This window comes from Idiotropiscis lumnitzeri, chromosome 8, assembly GCF_059441095.1.
Source record: "Idiotropiscis lumnitzeri isolate Australia: NSW breed Sydney's pygmy pipehorse chromosome 8, RoL_Ilum_1.0, whole genome shotgun sequence".
In the NCBI taxonomy this organism is placed as follows: Eukaryota; Metazoa; Chordata; class Actinopteri; order Syngnathiformes; family Syngnathidae; genus Idiotropiscis; species Idiotropiscis lumnitzeri.
The window spans coordinates 21,719,685-21,744,194 of NC_142398.1; the positions used below are offsets into that span (position 1 = coordinate 21,719,685).

Genomic DNA, 24,510 nt, shown 5'->3' on the forward strand with positions numbered 1-24,510 from the left:
CCCTCATACTCAACGACTTAACCCCTCTCTTTCATTTCGCCCTCTTCGCTTGTGCTTGAATCCGCCAGTAACCATTAACCGGCGCATGTGCATGCGATGAAAAAAGTAACGTTTTGTCGACCGCCACGTTCCTGACGCGTGGCGCACCTCATCGTGCCGCTTGTCAGAAGAAATCAGTTATTCCATCGCTTACGTTTGGCTTTCTTTGCGAATGACCCGCAAAATAGGCCAGCTCGATTATGGGAAAAAAAATATCACGATAATTCAAATGATTATTTCTTTTTTTTGGGGGGGGGGGGGCGGTACGATTCTGAGGGGGGCACATGTGACCCTGAGGAACATGCCTTTTCTTTCTGCCGTACTACAATAAAGTGTAATTGCACATCCTCTCCAGTAGTTGCCAATTGTGCACAGTGTTTGTTTTGCAACGAAAAGGCTATTATTCATAATTGTGTTTCTTACAACTACGTGTTTTAGTATTTGAAAGAAAAAAAATCGTCAATAAATGTATTGATTATTCTGATCATCGATGTACTTCAACCTCATGCCGGTACTCGAACAGATTCACTTCTTTACAGACCAGCGCTGACGTGTTTGTTAACTGCGGCAGGAAGAGACTAAATGAGGCTGTTAATTCATGTAAAAAAACGGTTCAATATATGGACAAACACACGTCTCCATCTTGTGCTCTGGAGTCCCGCGCTCGTCTTTCTCTTTGTCTTCGGCCTGATGGAGTGCTTTCAGATAACTTCACATCGCGACTGTCACCTCCTCCCCCCACTCTTCTTCTCTATCACCATCCATTTGTCTCCTTGCGCATCACCCCGCGAGCCTCGCTCACTTCGTCTTTGCCTTCCACGGCTCACACCATTTAGCCCCCCCCGCCACCTCAGGCCCATCCCACCCAGGCCGTCAGGTTGGTGTCACTTCTTCAGTAAATGCCCGCCGCTTTGCCGAGCGTGTCAGCGGAGTCGGAGCTAATTAGCAGAATCGTTCGATAATTAGTTTTTCTTCTTGTCTTTTCAGTCCCGCCACCCCGTTTTTTCTCCCCCTCGTCATCTCGCCTTAAATTCCGTGCTGTCAACAATTGACACGTCGCGATTGCATCGGAATTTCTTCTGCCGTGCTTTGCTTTTCCGTTTTACATCTCTCTCTTCTCACACCTTCTTTTTCTCCCATTCGGTATTCCTTGTGTTGTTGACTTAAACACAGGCTTTAGCTTGTTTTCTCTGTCTCAGTCTTTGCTTTTCCTCCTACTCCGTCCCCGCGCCCCCCTCACCCCCCCAACCCTCCTCCCCCCCAGTATTTGTTTACACATCGATCTCAGTTCCCTCCTTCAAAAACCATTTCACAAATGTATTTCTCTCTCCTTTCCCTGCCCGTTTGCTTCATTTCTTCCGGGCGACTGTTTTCATTCTTTCTCAAAAGCTTTGCTTCCGTCCGCCTCATGTCATTCCGACGCCCTCCCCTCTCGTCTTCCTATCGCTCACTCAATGCCATCGTTGTTTTCAAATAGCATCGCAAAAGGGAGAGTGATCTGTGGTCACAACCAAGGTAATACGCCCGTCAGTGTTTTAGTTTATATAAAGAGCGCTTTGTTGGAGTGTGTTTGACCAGAGTTGCTACCAGATTGGCAGCTTGGCGACCTTCGGAACCAGACCTCCAGATTTGCCCAAATTTCATATCGCAATCTACATGTTTTTAATTAGGGATTGAAAAAAAAATCAGTAGTCTGGAATAATAGTTTGTTCCATTGTTGTTGAAATTACTTTTATAATGTTACAAGGAAATGACTGCGATAACTCTCCGTTATTATTTGGTAGATATGATAATCTGAAATTTTGGTACAGATTTTTAGCAAGAATCGTGGTCGTTGACGTGCTTGATTTGTTTTTGCTGGCCACATAAAAAAAATGCGGTGGGCCAGATCTGGCCCCCGGGCCTCGAGTTTGATACCCGTGTTCTAAGTCTTATTTCTAACTATATAATGAAAGGTAACAATTATGTTCATCTCCTAATTTTGAGACTACCTGGTCAAAGAAATATTTTTTGGGTCGGTTTGTGGAAGTCGCTGACGCTGTCGCGGTTCATTGGCCAAACTTCGTCTGTGTCTATAATGGCACATGCCCGATGGTTGACTCGAACATTAGAATAAGAACAAACATTACTTTGCCAAAATGTATTCGTGAGAACCTTTCAAGTTTTATATAATTAGCTCCACCCTTTTCAAGTATACCAAAATGGCCGCCATCCCAATGAAGAACCTCTTGAGTGGGAAGGTGGGTACAGTTTGTGACCCAAATTATTTTTTCAATGAGAGCACAAGGAAGCGTGTACGGTGCTGAACATGACCTGACAAACTAATGATGAGTGTTTCATTGCTACCTGTGGAGAACAACGTCGAGCATTTCCGTGCGAAGAAGTCCCATTTTTGCTTCACGCTGGAACATTGTCTACTCTTGCACACGTCCGTCCGTCCGTCCGTCTCTTACTTACTCTGTCCATCTGTTCCGCAGAGTCGTGTGGTCGCAAGAGTCCATGCATCACCTCGCCACCTCATGTGGAACAACATGGTGGTGGAGGAGGGACAATGGATGGGGCTTATTTTAGTACTCCGATGCACTCACTCTCACTCACACTCACACACACACACACACACACACACACACTCCTAACAGCACCAGTAGCTGTTAGCAATGACAAATTGGGTTCTAGGCCCATTTGTGGTTCCAATTTGGCATCTCTTTTGCTCACTCATGTCCTTCAAAGTGCATTTTGGGTTAGTTATGGGCTCACACTGATACCGAGTTGAATGGAATATTAGCCTTTTCCATCCTTTTTTCGGAACCCAGTGGAGGGAAGAAAATATGTTCTGGAGTATGATGTGTCGTGCGAGATGATTTTGGGGACAAAAAGTATCGTCAAAAAGCCTCGAGAAGAAGAAAAGCAAAATGAAATATACAGCAGAGAATTTTAAGGACTACGTCATTAATAGCTTGCAAAAAAGATTTAAAAAAGAACTGATTTTATTTTTTTTTTCCACACCCAAAAAAAAAAAAGTAAAAGTGCGTTTCCATGCAAGCGGCAAGTTTGTGGAACAATCTTGATTGTGAAATTAAAACATTTCAGTCGATTTGTGCGCAATTGCTGAAATAATATATTTTATACTGCTACTTAGCAATTTATTGATTATAAATTAGGAGATTAAAATGATTTTTTGTTGGGTTTTTTTCCAATTATTTTGACCGTACATTTGTGTTGTCAAGTGGTACATTTTTTTAAACTTCTTTCTGCCGCCGTTTTTTATTTTTTTATTTATAAGAATGAAATCGGGATGTGCAAAATGTGGGCGGTAGAGAGACGGGCAGCTAGATGAGTCGAACGCAATAATGTGATAACGCTGCTCAGGAGTGGAAATATTTCTACAGTCTCACGCTTTTAGTCCCATTTCTACTTTTTACAGAAGATTTCATCATATTACCGAAGGCCGTTTTGGCTCTTGGTGGATAATAGGCTGCTGTGGAATTATTGACGATGCTGGCTTGGAGTTAATGGTCATTCTCCCGACATATGTCTCACTCTCTCTCGGTCTCACTCTCCATTCGTGCGAGAGAGGGAAGGGTTAGGAGCAGGAAAGATTAATGGCAGACATAGATGGGCAGAGTCAGGGGCGATGGAGATAGCTGAAGGTGCAGCTTGTCGAGGAAAAAAAAAACTGCTCATCGTGCAAGACAAAAGAAACTAAAGAGAGGTTGTGCTCGGTGGATTTTTTTTTTGGGGGGGTGTATTTGGGACCGTTTTTCTTCTAATACAATAAATAGACAAATTGGGATTTAGTCATCTACCGTCACAAATGTTTTCCTAGACGTGTGCTTCACACAAAAAAATACCACTCATTTGACAAATGTATGCTCATTCAACTTTGCATCTCAGACTCAAAATATTGTATATTGCGTGTATCATAATATTCTGTACAAGTAAATCCGATTACAGGAGTGTGACTTGCCGTAAAAAGAAACTCGATGCAAACTGATCATCCATTAATTAGTGTATTAATTAAGACAATCGTCGGCGCAGGACATCCACATTTGAATGCAAACATCACGCCCGCATTTGCATTCTGTTCATTTCCATGCAGCGGCTATCGAGAAGTCTATCTCATTGGATGACGGCAGAATGCAGAGGAAAGGTGGGGGCAGACAAAGGGGTGAAGGAATCAAGATGGAAGGAGGCACAGAGGATAGATGCGGAAGAGCGAACAGTGATGTGAAGACGCGGGAAGGAGGGAGAGAAAAGGAGTGCCTGGAGGAAGACAGGAAGCGAGAGATGGAGAGGCTGAGGAGGAATGCAGCAGGGAGGAGGAGGAGGAGGGGGAGGGGGAGAGCCTATTGCCCCGAGACCACAGCGAGCGAGAGAAAAAGAGAAGGAGAGAGCAAAAGAGTGATGGCCTCACAGCAGCACCTAATGGCTTCTCTGGAGAGAGGGAGAGGAGGGGAGGAGAAGGTGTAATGAGGGCTCCATGACAGAGGCAGAGACACGTTTAGAGAGGAAGAGAGACAAAGAGAGGTGGAGACGAAGGAGGGGAAAGGGGAACTGGTGAAGGCGAGGTTATCAGAATGAGCAAGATCGCTAAGAAGAAAAGCCAGATGATCTTCATGGTAGAAAAACAAAACAAAAAAACGGGAGGATAAATAAAAAGTGAGAGATGTGTACCGCCGTGATGAAGCTGTTGAGAAGAGCCTCGGGGTTAACATAAAAATAAAAAAGCACAAGGAAGGAGGGAGGAAGGGCAAAGAAGCGCACGGACGAGCAGACGGATCTGATGTGAGAGAGGAGGAAATGGAGGCACTTGATTCATTCAAAATGGAGATGAATGACAGAATCGAACGATGGGCAAGAAAGGGAACGATAAGAGGGGGGAGAGGAAAAGGAAACTTTTAGTGAGACAGAGAAGGAGGAAATTGAAAAGAATCGCACTTTCCTGTCCTAACAAGGCAGAAGAAGGGAAGTAAACAGAGATGTGAGGGCGGTCACTTAGGCGTATTTTTTTATTTATTTATTTTTTAACCTCCACTACTAGCCGTGTAATGACACTGATCCCGCAATTCTCTCCGGAAAGAACTCAAATACTTGCTTTGTGCTAAGAGCGCACACGCGCGCACACGCACACACTCAGCGTCTGATATCTTCCTCCTTTCTGTTTATTGCTACCCGGAGGTGTTAGCTCGCTCCAAGTCACTCGGTATATTTCCCGCAATCCACATACGGGCGAGATACGCATGCCTGCACGAGCAATAAAGCAGGCGACGCTATAAAGGCAGCTCTTCGCTTAAGAGTGACACGTAAGGCACAAAGAGGGCAAAACGAGAAGAGGCGGGGGGGAGGGGGGGACGAGCAGTCCACCTGCTGCAGCTCCGAGATGGAGCTCAGATGTCCCTTTCGCAGGCGCCATAATTGCATTACAGACAAACACGTCAGACGTCCTGCGCTAGCGCCACGCGCACTCGAGGAGCCGTGCGCAAATACAGTACGTGCACGCGTCAGGCACACACTCAGACGCTCAGTGTGTCTTTAAGGTTTCCGTGGTAACCGTTTCCAAGGTGATTTACTGTAGCACCTGGTCCCTCTTAGGGTGGTACATTCATTCGCTCGCCACAAGCACTTGCCGGTCACCGATGATCTCATCCCCTCACTGCGTTCTCGTCCCCCCCCCCCCTCCCCAGCCTGCGTTGAGAAGATGATTTGCTTCCGTCCTCTTACAGTCTTACCTTGGATCACGTCTTATTGCAAGTGAATAATCAGCTACATGAATGGCAACGATAGTCAAGTCAAGTCAAGTCAATTTTATTTGTATAGCCCTTAATCACAGACAGTCTCAAAGGGCTTTACATAGCCACAATCGACATCCCCGATCTTAACCCCCAGGAGGGCAAGGAAAAACTCACAAAACCTCATTAGGGGAAAAGTGAGAAACCTTGAGAAGGGACCACAGATGGGGGAATCCCCCTTCCAGGATGACCAGGCTGCAATGGATGCCAACTGGGCAACATTTGGCACATACAATGATGCTATGCAATAATAGATGAGATAATGTAAAAGTCAATAGAATGAAGTGCTGCAGGAAGATGACTTCAGTGGAGTGGGTCCTCATCCAGGGCCGTAATATCCATGGCAGCATATCCGAAGATGAGCCTTCGATCTTGTACCAGTCAGTTGGTGTAAATTCAGAACAGCCACTTCCAGGTGAATCGCCATCACCTAATTCGGGGAATTGGGAACAGAAAAGAAAGAACAGAAATAGCAAACAGGCCAACAAGTAGTTCAATGAAGTGCTGAAATATAAGGAAATCAGAAAAGGCGCTGCATGAAGACGACTTCGGCAGAGCAGGTCCCTTCCCGGTTCGTCAGTGCCGTAATCTTCAAAGCATGTCCCCATCACCTAATTCCCAAGCAGGGGAAGGAGGGGGCAGAAAAGAGAAGAAGCGGCAGTAAACAGGCCAACAAATAATTAAATTAGATGCTAAAGTATATAAATAAATTGATCAAATGTCGCGCTGCAGGAAGACGACATCACTGGAACAGGTGCATGCCCAGTTGGTCAATGCCTTAAACTTCCTAGTGGGTCACCGTCACCTAATCCCCCAGCCGGGGGAAAAGGGGGCAGAAAAGAAAACAAAAGAAAAAAAAAGCGGCAGTAAACAGGCCAACAAATATTTCAGCTAAATGCACAAGAGTATAAATGCGTCTTTAATAGTGTTTTGAACATTTCTACTGAGGTGGCGCCTCTAATATCTGAGGGAAGTGCATTCCAAAGCATTGGTGCCCGAATAGAGAACGCTCTAGAACCTGCAGACTTCTTTTTGGCTCGCGGGATCACTAAAAGACCAGCATTTTGTGAGCGAAGGTTTCGGGACGGAACATATGGTACCACGAGGTCAACGAGATAAGAAGGTGCTAAGCCGTGCAATATTTTAAAAGTAAGTAGCAGAACTTTAAAATCACATCTCAAGTGGACCGGAAGCCAATGCAAATTGGCTAATATCGGGGTAATATGATCAAACTTTCTCGTCTTAGTTAAGAGTCTAGCTGCTGCATTTTGAACTAACTGCAGACTTTTAATACTCGACATGGGGAGACCCGAGAGCAAAGCGTTACAATAGTCGAGGCGAGATGTAACAAACGCATGGATTAAGATTTCCGCGTCACACGTTGATAGAATTGGGCGAATTTTAGCAATGTTACGCAGATGAAAAAACGCAGTTCGAGTAATATTTTTAATGTGCATTTGAAAAGACATAGTTGCGTCAAATATAACACCGAGATTTTTTGTTGAATCCTTTTGGATAATATTACATTTATCGATATTCAGAGTGGTGTCTTTGAAAAGGTACCGATGACGCGCTGGTCCAATGATGAGCATCTCGGTTTTATCTGAGTTAAGACGCAAAAAATTGAAAGACATCCATTGTTTAATTTCGGCAAGGCACGCCTCTAATTTATAGCAGTCGCGGGGATTCGTTATATCCAACGGCATGTATAATTGCGTATCATCAGCGTAACAGTGAAAACTAATGTTATATTTCCGTATAATATCACCAAGCGGTAGCATATAGATGCTAAACAATAGAGGTCCAAGTACCGATCCCTGCGGAACTCCACATATGATCTTACAAAGATCCGAAGTCGTATTGCCATGAATTACACGGTGCGTCCTCTCCGACAGATACGAATTAAACCAAGAAAGCGCTGAACCTGAAATGCCAACACACGTTTCAAGGCGTTTTAATAATATGTTATGATCAACGGTATCAAAAGCGGCACTAAGATCGAGTAAGAGTAATATTGATGAGGTGTCGGCGTCCATAGCTATGAGAAGATCATTAGTAACTTTAGCAAGGGCCGTCTCAGTAGAGTGGTCGGCTCTAAAACCCGATTGGAAAGGTTCAAATTGATTATTAACAGTCATATATTCATTAAGTTGTTGCGCTACGACTTTTTCAAGAATTTTTGCAATAAACGGAAGATTTGAAACCGGCCTATAGTTGATGAGACTCTCTGGGTCAAGGTTTGGTTGCTTAAGTAACGGTCGGATAACGGCGGTCCTAAAAGCTGCTGGTACTACACCCGTGGTAAGCGATAGATTAATTATATTTCAAACAGACGGTCCTAGGGTCGTAAACAGTTCTTTAATTAGTTTGCCAGGAAGCGGATCGAGCACACAAGTTGTCGGTTTTGCCGCACTAACAAATTTTGTTAGGCTCTCAAGAGATATTTTTTTAAATTGACATAAGGTTATCGGACAGTTATCAGCCCTAATGTCCCTATTAACACAATTTATCGCGGAATTCGACGGAATTTTAAGAACAGTGTCTTTAATCTCATCACGAATACATTCTATCTTCTGAGTAAAAAATTGCATAAAATCGTGAGCTGAATAGGAAGAGCTATCCGAGGTTGGTCGCTCTTGCGTTAGCATTGCTACGGTATCAAATAAATATTTAGGATTGTTTTTATGTAAGACAATTAATCTAGAATAATAATTAGTTTTGGCTAGATCAAGCGCTTCTTTGTATATTAGTAAACTATCGCACCATGCCTGACGGAAGACCTCAAGTTTGGTCGCACGCCAGTTGCGCTCAAGCTTCCTACAAGATCGTTTCAGTACGCGCGTTTCCTCTGTAAACCACGGAGTAAGCCTCTTTGGACGAGTTTTAGTTTTTAAAGGCGCGACGGAGTCAAGCGCATTTAACAAAGCGACATTAAAGTTGTTTGTGAGATCATCAATCGTACCAATATAATTAGGAAACAAAGCAGTTGCTAAAGGGAGTAGCTCAGAGAGCGCAACGATGGTTGAGGAGCTAATGTTACGGCTGCTATAATTTTGATTATGGTCAGAACGATGACAGTGAGCCAAGACTTCAAATTTGATAAAGTAATGGTCAGATATAGCACTGGTATATGGTAATACAATTATTTTTGAAGATGCTAAGCCTCGGGTTAATACCAAATCTAGCGTATTGCCATTTATATGCGTTGCTTCATTTATTATTTGCGTGAAACCAAACATATCAATGATTGTCCGAAACGCTACCGTAAGTGGTTCCGACGGGAGATTCATATGAATGTTGAAGTCGCCCATGATAAGTATATTATCCGCATGAGTTACTAAATCAGCTACGAATTCAGAAAATTCATCTAAAAAGCCGGAGTAAGAGCCAGGTGGACGATAAAGAACGGCAAGATAAAACGGCAGCTCGGCTGAGGATCGCATAATGAGAACTTCAAATGTTTTAAAGGAATTGCTAAAACGAGGACTAAGTTTTAGGTTAGATTCGGAAATGAGGGCTACACCCCCGCCTTTCTTTTGAGGGCGCGCAACATGCGAGCTCACGAAGTTTGGAGGCGAAGCCTCATTTAGCGGTAAAAACTGATTTGGTTTTAACCAGGTCTCGCAAAGACCAATCATGTTAAGATTATGGTCTCTAATAAGGTCATTAACTAACAAGGCTTTCGATGAAAGCGATCTAATATTTAAAAAACCGAGTTTCAGTAAAATAGGTCTATCTAAGTTATTCCGCGCAACAGGACTCCTGGTCATAATATTAAGGAGATTGCCTTGCCTAGGTCCCGGATTGTACCTCGAGCGACTATAAACGCGGCGAGAAATTCTGACGGTCGGAATCCGATAGTTATTTACCAGCTTTCGAGTGCTATTATTTTGAGAGAACGGCTCGTCGTCAATAAAACCGACCGAGGAGGAATGCTTAAACCCATCATGTATTGCCACCTCAGTAGAAATTATATCAGTATGAGATCTACCAGCGTATGGTGTGTAGCGCTCAAATCTAGAAGAAAAGCTATGTGTGTTGTCTAAGTCTAGCATAGCGCTAGTTAGCTCTAGCCTTACAGACTCCACACCCTTCCTTACAGGCTCACTATTCGCCTGCAGCCCGACCTGCTCTAATATGAATAGTCATGGAAGGCTCAAACAATAATCTATGTTTCTAGAAAGAGTGATGGCGCCTTCCCAGTTAGGGTGAAGGCCGTCCATCCTCAGCAGGTCGGGTCGGCCCCAGAAAGAAGGCCAGTTATCTATAAACTGCAGTCCGTGCTCACTACAAAAACTAGCCAGCCACTTATTTAGCGAGAATAATCTACTAAACCTCTCATCATTGCCTCTCGCAGGCAAGGGGCCAGAGACAATTACTCGATGCCGACTCATCTTTCTGGCGAGATCACAAGTCCTTGCTATGTTTTTCTTTGTGATCTCTGATTGCTTCATCCTAGTGTCATTGGAGCCAACGTGTATCACTATATCTGAATAGCTAGCGTTGTTTGCACTGCGCTGGTGTATAGGTGTCTTGCGCGCTAGCTCCATAAGATTAGCTTCTATGTCGGGTGCTCTGGCCCCAGGAATACACATTACTGTGGCTGGATTTTCAAGCTTAATGTTGCGGGTAATGGAGTCACCTATCACTAAGGTGCGGGAGCCATGAGACCGAGGTGGAATGGAACTGCTATGTGTCTTAACAGGCTCACCGCGATTAGCAAGCCGTTTACGGCCAATGCTAACCAGACTAGCAGGTTGGCTACAACCCGTGCTAACAGTCGTGTCCGCCACGTTTACGCTTACCACATTACTCTGCTCTAGCTGGCGGACACGTCCCTCTAGCAGGGAGAGTCTTTCCATGAGAAAGGTGCAAGTGTTGCATGTGGTGGTGCACGAAACCATAGTTGCGTTTACTCGCCCGGTGGATAAAAGCGGAGGAAAAGATGTCGCGCCGAAAGTGACGTCCTGTCGCGCCGAAAGTGACGTCCGCGCAATATTAATTATCAGTTGATTATTCTTTCCAATGATAAGTGCGTCGTCAGCTGGCTGTCCGTGTGCATGCTTCGCCGAATGATCGCGAGGCCGTCAACCTCCAATTTGTGGACAATTCAAATATTTGGAGCATAGGAAATTATGCCAATGCATAATTTGGTCTCGGGTAAAACTGCCATCGAAGAAGCTCGATTTGCTGTCGGGCTGTGCAATTAATCGGAAAAATGACATCATTGTAAAAAACGAGAGCGAGAGAGATAATACATTATTAAGTACTATTTTACAATATCCAATATTATAAAGAGCATACTTGAGTTCAAAATTTGCACTTCATCTATTGAAATTGTTTATTAAAATGTTGCAACACTTCAATGGCAATTATTTAAAAAAAAAAAAAGTACATTGCAAGTAAAGTCCCATGCACAATGTAGACCTGAATTTATACTTTTTTTTATTTTAAAATAAATAATTTTATCATTTTTTTTGGTCCAAAGGGAACTTGTTTCAAGAGTTTGATTTGTCTTGATATTTTGTTATGATTAAAAACATTTTTTCTTTTCATAATCGAGCAGCTCTACACATTAATGGGTAACTGTCATACACAATGTGACCCCCCCCCGCGCCTCCAAGCACCGCAATTACGCTTTGAGTTGCACTTTTTACCATTCTTTAAAAAAAAAAAAAGATCACACAAGTGCCGAAAGAAGTTACCCCGTGTTAATCGTGAAGAAGTGAAGGACGTCTGAAAACTATGCTCAGCTGTTTGTGCGACGCGCTCACGTTAGCAAAGAAACATGCTAACTATTTTAGAATTCGAATCTTCATTGTCATTGTCTGTTTTTAAAATCGGACCTCTTCCTTATTGTCAACAGATTTAACCCCATTTGCTGTTCTCTCATCGGCCCCGATTTCCGAAGCATATAAACTGCGTGTGCAGTTCGAAAATAGGCCAATTCGGGTTTAGAGCCCAGAGATGTTCGAGATTAAACAGACCACGGAGGGGAACAAGGCTGCTCTCCAACCGTTTAAATATAACTCTCTTTAGGGACAAAGTGACGATGTGAGTTTGAGGAGGCGGCGTTCGGGACGGTGGGTGGAGATGTTCTTCACGTGAGGAAACGGCGGCGTTGACCGCATACGTCCTCGTGTTCTGGTTATGGCGTGCATGCGCGTGTTGGGTCAACGTGGTGGCAGTGGAGTTTGTATATCGTCAGGTCCGGCGGCGCCATCTGCTCGTTATGTGGAGCGGTCTGCCGCGGGAGCAAATTTGAAGCCTTCGCACGCAAGAACCCAAATGTGTTGCTTTTCCTCAAGTTTGTTCTGGAACAGGACACTTCAGGCTTGACGAAAAACTCCCGTTCCGAGGGCCTTCCTCACTGCGCTGATGTACGACAGCGCAATTCTCATGTGCAAGTTAATCACCGTAAAAGTGTTTGACTCACATTCTCGCGCTCTTGCGCAATCGCACGGTTCTTATCTTATGGACTTTGGAAACAGTCGCGTTGTTTGTCGTTTGACGGCGTTTCATGCGATTGTGCCAGGATGGACTTCCTCCGAACGCATCCCTGTCCGTTTTTTGCGGTAGGCGCCATTTACAACGTTTGGATGGATGAGCCACAAATTATTGATTGAATTGAAATCATTCATGTTTATATACTGTTAGTCTAACGAGACATTTTATGAAATGTTTTATTCCTTCTTCCTTACCAATGTTGGGAAGGTTACTTTAAAAATGTTTTCCAATACAAAATCTTGTTACCTGTTGAAAATAAACAAATAAATAATCCAAGTAAAATAATATTAAAGTAATGTAATTTGAATATTTTTAATTACTTTTGGATAACTTCCATACCAAATATGTTCAACATTTTCAAAGAAACAAAAAATCTACATGAATCTTTTTTTTTTTTTTTTTTTTAATTTATTGATCTGTTCTTTTCTGTCTTATGGCTGTTTAATATGCACGGATTTGGAATGGCGGATAGAACCCGCGCATCTGCAATTCAAATCCGCAGCATGAAAACGGTGAGCGAGACGCGCTCACCGTTTTCATGCTGCGGAGTCGGATGGATAGATTTCAGTTACATAACGGAAGCTGTTTTCAGACTTTTCCCGAAGGCAAATCCTTCGGGACTTAAAGAGATCGATAGAATGTAGATTTTGCTCGCTTCATAAAGTTTTTCAGTCGCTTCCACATGATTAATGTTGGTCATAACTGAAAAGTACAAAAGAGAAGTTTGCTGATATGTGACATCTAGCGCGAAAGAGACATTTTTTTTTTTTTATAACTAATGTAGCAAATGTTTTTTTTTGCTAAACATGACATTTAAATCGTAAAGCTGTAAAGCTGCGGGCGTAGTGCTAGCAGGCTAGCTCTTAGCGCTCTGTCAGGGCAACAAGCAGTCGGGATCATTTTTGACAGCTCACCATACGACCACCGTTCCCTTCGAGTCACTTTTGCCACTGACAACGTTAAAGCTAACATGTAGCTAGTGACTCGTTTCGTTTAAATGTTGCCTCACAAAAAAAAATAAAAAATCTTATGGCCGTCCAATGTTGTGAGCCGTCGTCCACTTAACAGCGGGAAATCTTGTTTGGCCAAGTTTTGTCATTTGTAAGAAATTCCCCCTTTTCTACATGAAGCACTCTGGATTGAATAATTTGCTGGGCATTCATAACTCGGAGTCATAATTCCTGCAGTAAGTTCCCGTCGTGTATATGGTTTCCACTTTTCATCGTGTGAGATGCCACAAAGTCAAGTTGCTTTCTTCCGATGCTCACTCAGCTCAAGTCTCACAAGACGAGCTCAAGTGTCACGTGACGGGCCTCCAAGTTTTCTTCCACAAAATTCTATCGTATGCGCTTTGCTGTGTTCAACGTTGAAGGTGCTTGTGTATTTGAAAGTTGAAATAATGAAACGTAATCAGCGGAATGTTTTCGTTCCCTTTGGGCGGAATCGTTGTCACAATACCTTCGTTACTTTGGTTGTACTTTTTAGCGGCACGATGCTTCTGATGTTTCTACAATTTCGCTCGTCTCACGTCGCCGAACAACCGAACGATGATATAACACCTCGGCATGATGCAAATTCAGGGCTGCACCAAATTGAACCACAATTATTATTATAAACATCTTTACAACGCCACAAAATGACTCGCGTGTTGATGTATTGCGTAAAAACAAGCGAGTCTATTTTGATCCATTTTTGTTGGCTACATTTGAATCATTGATGCAGCCATTCCTTTTTTTGTTTGCATGTTTCCTCGCCGCTCCGACATTATCAGACGGGTCGCAGTTTGAGGTTGAATATTGTGAGGTTCAAAAAGATCGACATTTCCATGAGCGCTATCTGTAGGGAGGAATGTCACAGCACTCGGAAAAATCTTGAAGTATTTCGGCACAAGCAGATGAATTTTGCAATCTTTGCAGGTGATCTTGAACTCACTTTAAAAAAAATAAATAAATAAAAAATAAAGAGAAGAGACTAGGCGGGGGTATTGAAGGTTTCATTATTCACGATGATCACAACTGTAATTTCAAGAAATGTCTGCTTTCCATAGGCGACATTTTGATGAGCACACAAGCACTTTTTTTGCAGTCTGTAAGAGTGTGTGTCTGTGTGTGGGGGCGGGGGTGCGTGTGCGTGTGTGTGTTTGCACACAAAACCTTTCTGCACTTTTCCCACACGTGACCAAAAAACTTTGCTGCTAAGCTCTCAATTTTTTTAAAGGTTAATTCATAAGATTTATGTATTGCATTTTTTCCCATCCATTTGAACGGCTTAAATTTCATAAACTGGGGCCCAAGAACCTTGTAAAGAAAATTCTTACATTTTTTTTTTTTTTACACATGCAAATATTATACATTAGCAAGTATGTTCCGCGTAAGCGTCAGGCTCCAGACCCTTCCCTAAAAGGTGACGTTTTGTCCCTGAAACTTAAGAAATTCCAAATGACATTTTTTGTCTCATTGCACAGTAAATGTTTCTGTTAATTCTTTATTATTTTTTGATGGTCCTAAACACATGCGTTAGCCGAGCCACTTTTCCTCACGAGAGTCGCCGGAGTCTCAATAACATTTCAACAGTCCAAGTACTCCATCTTGTATTATTATTTTTTTTTGTAGTTTCTTTAATTTTCTTTTATTTTTATTGTGCTTCGTGATCACTGACATTACGGCGCTTAGTCATTGGTCAAGAAAAATATCGCATCTGTGATTGGCTGGGCGGGCCGGGCCGTTCATTTATATGATGACATACGATGTTGTAAAAAATAATGTGCACATTTCCAGTTTGTGAAAAGCTAAGTTACATTTTTCCAATATTTTAATAAATGTTTGACTCCCACTCCTTTACTGCGTCATCAAACGACGAAACCCGCAGGGATCGCGCACTGAAAACCCAATAAAATTGATCGCCTCCACCACACGCACACACGCACACACACGTGTTCCACAGTAATGCTTTTGTTTTCACCACAACCTTTCTTCCTTTCCTGCAACTTGACTTGTGTACATGGCAGCCTGACCCACTTCTGTTGAATAGTGCACCCGTGCCACAATAAAGGGTGCATGTGCGTGTGCGTGTGTGTGTGTTGGGGACACACAAGAGGTGACCAGACAGTCGAAATAGGTCGAATTTGACAATATTCCCATTTCTGTGTGAGGACGCACTTGCACATTGAGGGACAAACGTGACAAAAGAATCCCAAGCAGAATCTTTCCATCCAGCAAATGAGGTGTGGGATCGCGAGTGTCTGCCAAGTGTTGTGAAGGGCGACCAGGCACGGCAACCGTCGCTTCTGATCCAACAGCCATCTGGTCCTTACCGCCGCAACTGTTGCTTTCTTCTTCCCGAGGCCACCGTTTACTCCTCCTTGATCTTCTCCCTCACTCGTGCCTGCACAAAAAAAAAGCAGCTCATCCCTTCTCGAATGTCATCTTCCTCCCATCATCTGGCAGACTTTCTGACATGCAATTTCGTTGCATGTTTGCGCTGCATCCTTTTCCTACAGCATGTGTAGCCTCCGTATAGACCACATCAACTCAAAGCAACGCGGACGCCCAGGGGCCCTGTGTTTTCCAAGAGATTGAAGAGGAGCGGTGAGAGACTTTTTAATGGTGGGGCGTTTGGAGAGATGTGGGGGGGGGGGGCGGCAGAATCGTAGATCAGAGCAGTCATGATTGAGCCATCTGCTAAGAGACCAATGACACACTCACGCACGCACACGCACACGCACACGCACACACTCCCAGCTGTTTAAAGGTCACCAGTGCCACCTGTTGGTCATCTCTTGAAACTACTCCTCGTCCCTCCATCTCTGTTGTCTGAATGTGGTAAAGCGAAGGAAGATGCCAGCGGTAGATGACACACGCATCTGAAAGCATCGATCGCTCTGGTGTTGCCGTCGGTACCGACGCCGGGTTTTTGTCACATCCTACGCGAGAATATTGTTTATAATCCTACATCGTCCCTCTTCTTTCACCTGCAGTTTTCGTGTTCTTCGTGGTTGTGTCACGCCAGGGACTGTGCTGATGCATTTTCATGTGGACACATCTCCGTTTGCTCTCAGACCACTCCCACTCAACAATATCCACTTCCAGTTCAGCTGTCAAGCTTTAAGAAATTCATCCAGTAAATGCTCCCACTGTGAGCCAAGCTATTTTCTTCCTGTTGCAAATTAGCATCTGGCTAAGTGGGGAAGGAACTGCTCTTTATATGCAGTAAGGAATATCCATTGCTCCATTGTGACGACTCGAGATGATGTGGCTAAAGATACGTGAACCGTCTTTGTACGTTTTAATGCAACAAAACGGCTCAATTTGTGCTGTGTTGCGACACTTTTAGGAATCTCACTTGGCCGTGTGTGTTTCCGTCTGCAAAAAGTCACAGATCCGTTTGTGCGCCTAAAAATGAATGAAAGCTGTTATGAGCACGATACATCATAAAATTCAAAATATGAACACCTGATTAGCGCCGATGACATCATCAGGATCAGAATCGCTTTCTTGTCAAAGTGCCACGAAATGGAGCACACACACAACCCGTCCAAAAAACAATCACCAACAGGGAGATGCAGAACGGGCGTATGCTAGGTTGCCTTTTCCATCATTTTCATAGATGAAAAGACCCCAAAAAATGAGGGCGGGGGCAAAAAACAGACTTCCATCACGTAAGGGGGGGGCCACAGTATGAATTTGGAAACAAACTTCAGCATCAACTCATCACCACACTGTGCATGCGGAGTAGGCAACAGGGCTCGCAAAACTCAGTCGTCGCCGACCGCCACAACTTGCCTCGGCCGCCACCTGTTTGCTTTCCAACACGATTGCCCGTTTTGCCCTCCGCCCGACTGACGAGTGCCCTTTTTCACTGTGCGCCTCTCCAGGAGCAAGGTGTGGTGGGAATGTCCCGACCACCTGGCGCCATCCCGCCTCCACACCCCGCCGGGGGCGTGGCCTCGGGGGTGGGGCCCAACCAGGGGTCGGGTCCACCTCCCGGCTACGTGGGTAACCAGCAGCAGGCGGCCATGATGAAGCAGATGATGGCGATGGAGCAGGAGAAGAGGGTGCAGTTGCACATGATGGAGCAGCAGAAGCAGCAACTCTTCAGAGAGCAGCGGCAGCAGCAGCACCAGCAGCTACTGGCCGAACAGGTCAGCGTTTTATCGAGGCCCCTTTGGGACCGTGTGTACAATAAGCGCGGATCACGTGCATACAACGTGCATTTTTTTTTTGGGCACGTATACGAGCAGCTCATCCCCTGATGTTCCCTACTGTTGTCTGCTTGTATGTCTAATTACCCTCTTTGCCACTTCCTTTTCATCTTTCCAGCATGTGCGCGCGCTTATGTTCATGTTAGCCGCCACGTGCCACCTGCTGTGATAATGTGCTGTTTTCTTTTTACTTCTCCCTCTGTGAGTGAATCAAGTGTTAAACAGTCTTGGACTCTCAAGTCACCACCCACCATCTTGCTTTGCAATTGGATCTGCAAAAAAAAAAAAAAAACCTACGCAGATGTACTTAAATTGCGGCGTGGAAGGAACACCCCACTGAGGTTTAGCGTCTCCTCTGAATGACGGAAGCTCGCACAAATGGAACGAGAGGAAACTTCTGTTTTCATAGGCATGCGATGATCAATTAGATCATATTTATCGGTACCAAACATTTAAAGATGAATTACGCTGCCGTCCAAGTGCTGGATTCAGGTTTATTTGGCCTCTGCTCAATTTTTGGGACTCTCCGCAAAGCAAGCCATACGCACACACAAAAGACACGCTGTAAATAACACTTTTACAAATTTGACACCACTGCTTTTAAGATGCTCTGCTAATTTGCCTTTTGATTTTGAGTTGCATTATGTTATATTACATGTGGGGGTGTGTGTGTGTGTGTTTGCGTAGCTCCAACAGCAGCATCTCCCAAGACAGATGGGCCAAGGCCAGAGGAATCACTTCCCTCAAGTCAGTCAGTATCAAGGTAAATAACCAACATGAGCAAACACGTCTTTGACCGCACACGTGATGCCTCCCAATGCAAAAAAAAAAAGAACGACAGAAAGAAATGGTCTAATTAATTAATTATATTCCGTTTAGAATCAATGATTGGTGAAAAGCATACAGCTTCACTTTCTGAGTACGACAGTGACTCCAAACTTCATCCCCTTGTATCAGTTTCTGTCAAATCTACCCTTCGGCATTCAGATTGGATTCTTTTGCCTCCCGTTTGTGTGAAAAAAAAAAAAACGAGATTTCTCCTGCTCTGCCTGTTACCAAGGCAACTTGTCTGTCCTGGATCCCCCAGAGTTCCGGTGAAGTCAGAGAGATGGATGATGAGGAGTGAAGTGGGAGAGAGGATGGGGGGGGGGGGCGGGGGTGTCAGCAAGAAGAATAGGTAGATGATCTGGAACGTGGAGAGGCTGGCATGAACGACAGAAAGTGACAGAGAGTGGGTGTGAGGATGATGGCAAGATGAAGAGCGGAAATTCAAGTTGAAAGGCTTTTGGCAGAGAATAGATAACGAAAAGTCCAAAAGATACACGAGGGCCCGTTTCGTTTTCCTGCCGTTCATCAACGGAGTCAAAATAGTTTGTCTCTTATCTCGCCTCAAAATTTCGATCCAACCCACTTTGAGTACGTCGACGTTTATTAGTGGCGTAAGTGCACAAATCCTGAAAGTGCGGCGGTGTGATCCTCTTTGTTCTCGAGCTGTTACTGCAGAACGCCAAACCGTGAGGTGAGGGATTAGCGGAATGATGTCACAAGTGGGTTTATTACGGGATTTAGAGCAATTTCCACGCTAGGAAACTTGACAGTTATGCCACGACTGAGCAAAGTGTTACTTACAAACACGACACTTTTAACGGCGTGCTCGGATTTGAATTTCATTTGGAGTGTTTTTACGAGGAAACGTGTCGATCCGGAACAACAGACTCTTTCGATAATTATAGTCTGTAAACCACCGACTTTACAAGAGCACAGAAGTGATTCGTTTATGTCAAATCTGTTTAGTGAATCTTTTTTTTTAAACTTGTTTAGAAATGCGACCAACGGATTTAAATCTCCGCGAATTCACTCGTCATTTGCCGTACTTTTGTAGTTCTGGTCTTTCACTTCAGGTGGTTTAAGTTGATTGGTCGCCAGTTGCGTTGTGCGCTATTGACTGCTGTGGTTTACTTTATTCGCAGGTCCTCCTCAAGATCTGGCGTCCCGGAGCCAAGCTCTCCAGAGCATTCGGGCCGCACGTCTTCTTCAACAGCAGCAGCAGAACCAGCAGCAGATGGTCCAGATGAGCTCTGTCCCGGGCCAGGGGAGCTCAGTGGGACCGCAAGCTGACATGGGCCTACCCTACAGCACCCAAGGGTCCAACCAGGGTTCCCTCTATGGGCTCAACGCCTCCATGAGCCAAATTATCCACCAGCAACAGCACCAGAGCCAAAGTGTGCAAGCCTCCCTCGCTCTTCCGCAGCAGCACAACCCAGTTGGAGGGCAAAACCGGCAGGCGGGCGCAGGTCCTGGCGTCGGAGGTATGCCCGGGGGACCCGGAGCCGGCGGCGCTGGAGGCTACGGCGGACAAGGGATGTTAATGAACCCCATGGCCCAGCAACCCCTCAAAGGCCCGACGAATGCCAAAGCCCAAGCACAAAGACTGCAAAGTATGCTGGGAGCCGGCGGCGGCGGCGCCGGCGGCGGCGGCGGGCCCATGGCCGGGGGAGGCTGGCCGCAGCAACAAGGACAGAGTCTGCAAGGCATGGGAGCCGGCGTGGTAAGGACTACTGGAGCAGGAGGGGACAGGGTGGGCTTCAGCTCGGCCCAGGGCTATGGGATGCAGCCGGGTCAGCCCCCACGCATGGCCAAGCAACACTTTCAGGGGCCGGGCCCGGGGATGGACCCCAGGGTGGGCAACCCCGCAGCGGGTATGGGTGGCCCTTTGGCCGCTCACATGGGCGGTCAGCCCAGGACCAACCAGTCTCGGCCCATGGTCATGAGCCAGGGATTGAACCAGGGGGTTATGGGTCCGGGGGTGACTGGAATGGGGGGTTTCGGGCCAGGCCCTGGGGGGCCGGGCTTGGGCGCCAGCGGGGGAGCCGGACCTTACGGACCCGGGGGCGTTGGGGTTAGTAGTCAGACGCAGGGCTACCAAAGGACGGCCAATCAAGACATGTCATCCTATGGCTATGGGGGCGGGCCCTCCAGCGGAGGAGCCTTCGGATTGGGCGACGGATCGGGAGCGGAGCTGGACTCAAGCGACGGTTGGATGGAGGAGTTTTTCCCCAGCCAATAGCCTAAAAGAAAACTGGAGATGAGTTTTGACTGGATGAACTAAACATTTCAAGACACAAATGAAGTCCAATGTTAACTGGCGTCCGTGTAAATTCTCAGTCATTCGGGCCACGTGAAGCCGCACGAGTGCAATTGCGGCAACTTTCACTCATCTTGGTTGTCAGACATTTATTTTCCAAAAGGATTCTTCAGTCTTAGGTGCAGAACCTCCCGTGTTTATGTCTCTGGTGGGTGTTCGGGCGGCTGCTCCCCGCTACACAAGGAGCCAATCAGATGGTGCTGTGGGAGGGCTAATCTGCTTCTGCAGGCAGGGCCACCAGCACAGCAGCGAGAGAGTGCCAAAATAAACCAGCTTTTAATTTATCAACCTTGAAATTTATTAAAAAGGCCGATAATTGGTCCCTCACTAATTTCAACGACAGCAACAAATATGGGAATTCTGCACCTAAGATTTCGAACCGAAGAATCCTTTTTGAATTCGAGGTGAAAACATCTACCGACAACCCAGAAGACTCCAGTTGCTTCGATTGAACTTGCGCGGAACGTTAACGGGTGGACGTGGATGTTGGTTAGGCGAGTTTCACAAATTCAGGTGTTCCGCGTGTGTATGAGCACTGAGAAAATCATTTTGTCTTGTGCATATTAATGAAAACCCATATAGAGATTAAGAGCTGGGTTTTTTTTGTTGTTGTTTGAGATCCTAAAAGAATTCTTTCCCATTTTTTTTTTTTAACGCAAAGCCCGTTTACAGAGCGTTTTGAGCCGCAGCTTGAGCACGGCTCGATTGAACACAGCAGACTGAAGAAGGGGAAGAAAACGTTGCCCTCAAGACAGCCGTTTATTTGTGTTTGTGCCACCCAGCTCAGCGCTTCACATCTCTCTACTGGCTGAGGAGCTGAGAGCGAGTCGAAAGCACCCTCAATTCTCTCATTTCCTGTCTTCGAAATATGCGCCCCCCCCCCCAAATTCGCACTCCAACACACACAAATAATTCTCCCTCCATCTCACGCTCATTCTTTCCATTTGATCTATTTCTCTCATCCTTCCCCCTCCCGCTCATCTTTCCTCGCTTTTCTCCAGAGAATCATTCCCGGCTCTCAACACTCCTTTCACTGTTGAAATTGTGAACATCACAACAGAACAAATGATGTTCATCTCTTTCGCCGCACGAGTGAGAGTCTCGGCCCCTTTTTTGCTAGGCAACTAGCGTGTTTTTTTTTTTTTTCATGGGAGGAATGGGGGGGGGAGATCTTGTTTCTGTGTGCGTCCGGGGATGACGAGCGTCCATGTACAGTAGAAGAACACACAGAGAGCAAAGCAGGAAACAGGCAGCTAAAGCAAGCATGCACACGCACAGCCAGTTGTAGAAATTGCGGAAGCGTGAGAGGTCGCCGACACGAAGCGCTCTGCCTGTGTGGCACAAAGCACGTCACATGCGTCAGGCGGGCGGAAGGCAAACCAATCACTGGGCACTGAATGTATCCAAGCACCACAAGTGACTTCTTTTTATTAAAAAAAAAAAAGACTCTCATTAAGCCCCTGTCGTTGTTTTCTTAGTTGCTGTGTTTGACTTCTCCGCATGACGCTGGCTGTGTCTTTGTCGATTGAAAACAACAACAAAGGTTAAATTGGCCTTATTTCATTTTGGTTGTCTTTTGCAAATCTTGTCGGTCCTCCTGTTTGTGCAAAGCCTTCTCTTCCATCGCGTCGCATCCGCTTGCTACCTCGCGGCTTCTCTTTCGTAGCAAGGCAATGAATCAAATGTTCTCGCTCCGACGTCAACGTAAATCGTGTTAGACTGTAAACCTACTGTGAAGAATCTTCGACACTTGTCACCCTCTCTGGCGCTTTACTAGGAAAACAAACCACAGCTAAAATTTGGGGATTCATTCAATAGACTCTGTGAATGCTTTTTCCGCCGTTCGGTTTTGGAGCTTAACTTATTCACTACCAGCTGAGTAAAAAAAATCTCTTTGACGTCTTTATTCGTCAATGGCAGTGAATGAGTTGACTCAGGTGAGAAATGTGCATCTTGGTAAGGTTTTGGAAATCAATTGCCTGACATGCGGGAAAGTGTCACGACGTTTAAGGGTAACACCTCCATTCGCGTCGTCATTGTATCATTTGTGTCGTCAGCTCATCAGGATGAACGTTTGGGAGTTCGACGCCGTAAGTTAACGTACCAAAAAGCCTTCTTCCCAGTAAAGCGACTCCGTGCCATCAATGCATTTGTCTTGGCATCGTATAATCCAACCCTTTAAATACAAACGTAAACACTATCATCCTAGAAATGCTTTTTTTTTTTTTTTTAGCACCTGCAAATGAGGTTCTGTTTTATTTTTGTCACATTTGGGGAGTTGAAGTTCTCCATTTGCCTGGACGGGGTTTGACAATTTTTTTTTTTGTTTTTTTTTTGGGGGGGGGGGGGTTTGGGTAGCAGATTTACGAGGACGTGAAATCAAAGCCTTTATTCGATCCTTTCTTGTGAACGTAGTCAAACTCCAGTGTCGGTGTCCAAAACTTTGCCGAGAACTCCAAGCGGGCTCCAATGACAAATGAACCAAGGTGTAAAAGTAGGTTTGGAGTTTTTCAGGTGGTTGAAACACACAAAAAATAAATAAATAAATAAAAAACCGCTCCTGCATCAGTGTTAGGGTTAGTCGTGTCTTCTTTAAAGTGAAGGTTCATCCTGACATTGTTTAATCTCTTCAAGAAGACAAACTTCCTGCAAATATCATCGTGTTCTGGGACCAAGTCAGTAGACAACATTTTAACAAGACAAAAAAAAAAAAAAAACTATTGTTAATGTTTATTGTTTTATGTAATTTGTTTTTTTTTACTGGTGCTGACATACAGTATGTGATTATGAGAAATCTATATATATATACATATATATATATATATATATATATAAAAAAGATAATGGCTATTTGTAAATATGTTTTTACAGGTTTAAATACACCAGAAAATACAGTCTCTACTCTGTAAGGAATTACTGTTTGTTGGGAAAAATAGAGTATTTTTATTTAGTTTTTTTGGTTTCATGTTTAACCCATCTGAGCTATGCCATTGCACTTCAGACAATGTCTTACTACTAATTTTTATTGTAAACCTTTTCTTTTGTTTATCTAGTTTGAGAGTTGACTGTTCTTAAGCAGTGCTTATTTCTTTTTATTCTGTACAGAACTCTGAAACTGTAACAAAAGAGAATTACAAAAACTTGTTTTGTTTTTCAAACATAAACAATAAAGAGAATGTTCTCGCTGATCCTAATCAGTTTTTTTTTTATTATTATTTTTTAATCTGTGTCTTTGCAGTCCACAGAATTATGTTTAACAAAATATCTGGTTCAATTAGTCATAAACCATTATTGGATTAATCGCAACAATAGACAAGCAAAGTCTATTTAAACTACTTTTACAAAAACAATGTTTCCTTTGGACGCACCATGTAAAAAATGTACGATACATGGGAAATGTATTTTGTTTTCTATTCACAGTCTTTAATGTTCGACTTGAATGTAGAGATCACCGCCCTCAGCAGCGACAACTGAAGTCAACCGTTTTCTATCCTTGGCCGTGAGTCGACCTGAAACTAAACTCAGAATCGTTGGTCTTTTGTCTCAAATGTTTTCACTTTACTCAAGTAAAGGAATTGACCTCATTGCTATGAAATGTTGTGAGAAACGTATACTCTAGATTAGGCGTGGGCAAACTTCAGCCCGGGGGCCACATGCGGCCCGCTAAATGTTTTAATCCGGCCCGCCGAACTTGGAAAGAAATTAAATGAATAAATCTTGTTAATGTTTTATTTTCTAAATACTGTGGTGTGTCAAACACATATTTTGTTGTTATTCTTTTGTTCATTATTATTTCAAATTAAATGTGTTTTTTTTCTCCGATGAGGTGA

The 24,510-nt window shown here is 44.5% G+C and overlaps 1 protein-coding gene and 1 long non-coding RNA gene across 2 annotated transcripts in view; one reads left to right on the forward strand and one right to left on the reverse strand.

Moving 5' to 3' along the window:
- Positions 1–20,831, forward strand: part of maml3 (mastermind-like transcriptional coactivator 3) — a 71,814-nt gene extending 50,983 nt beyond the window's left edge. Inside the window, exons 4-6 of the mRNA XM_088302109.1 lie at positions 17,209–17,475; positions 18,223–18,298; positions 19,506–20,831. Coding sequence (XP_088158235.1) covers positions 17,209–17,475; positions 18,223–18,298; positions 19,506–20,602 — 1,440 coding nt within the window. The 3' untranslated portion in view covers positions 20,603–20,831. The remainder of the gene's footprint in view (positions 1–17,208; positions 17,476–18,222; positions 18,299–19,505) is intronic.
- Positions 14,792–16,375, reverse strand: LOC148332766 (uncharacterized). Its single transcript, XR_015844608.1, has 2 exons — positions 16,100–16,375; positions 14,792–15,719 (listed from the first exon to the last, which is right to left on the reverse strand). It is a non-coding gene; the product is annotated as an uncharacterized LOC148332766 (long non-coding RNA).
- Positions 20,832–24,510: the final 3,679 nt, after the last annotated feature.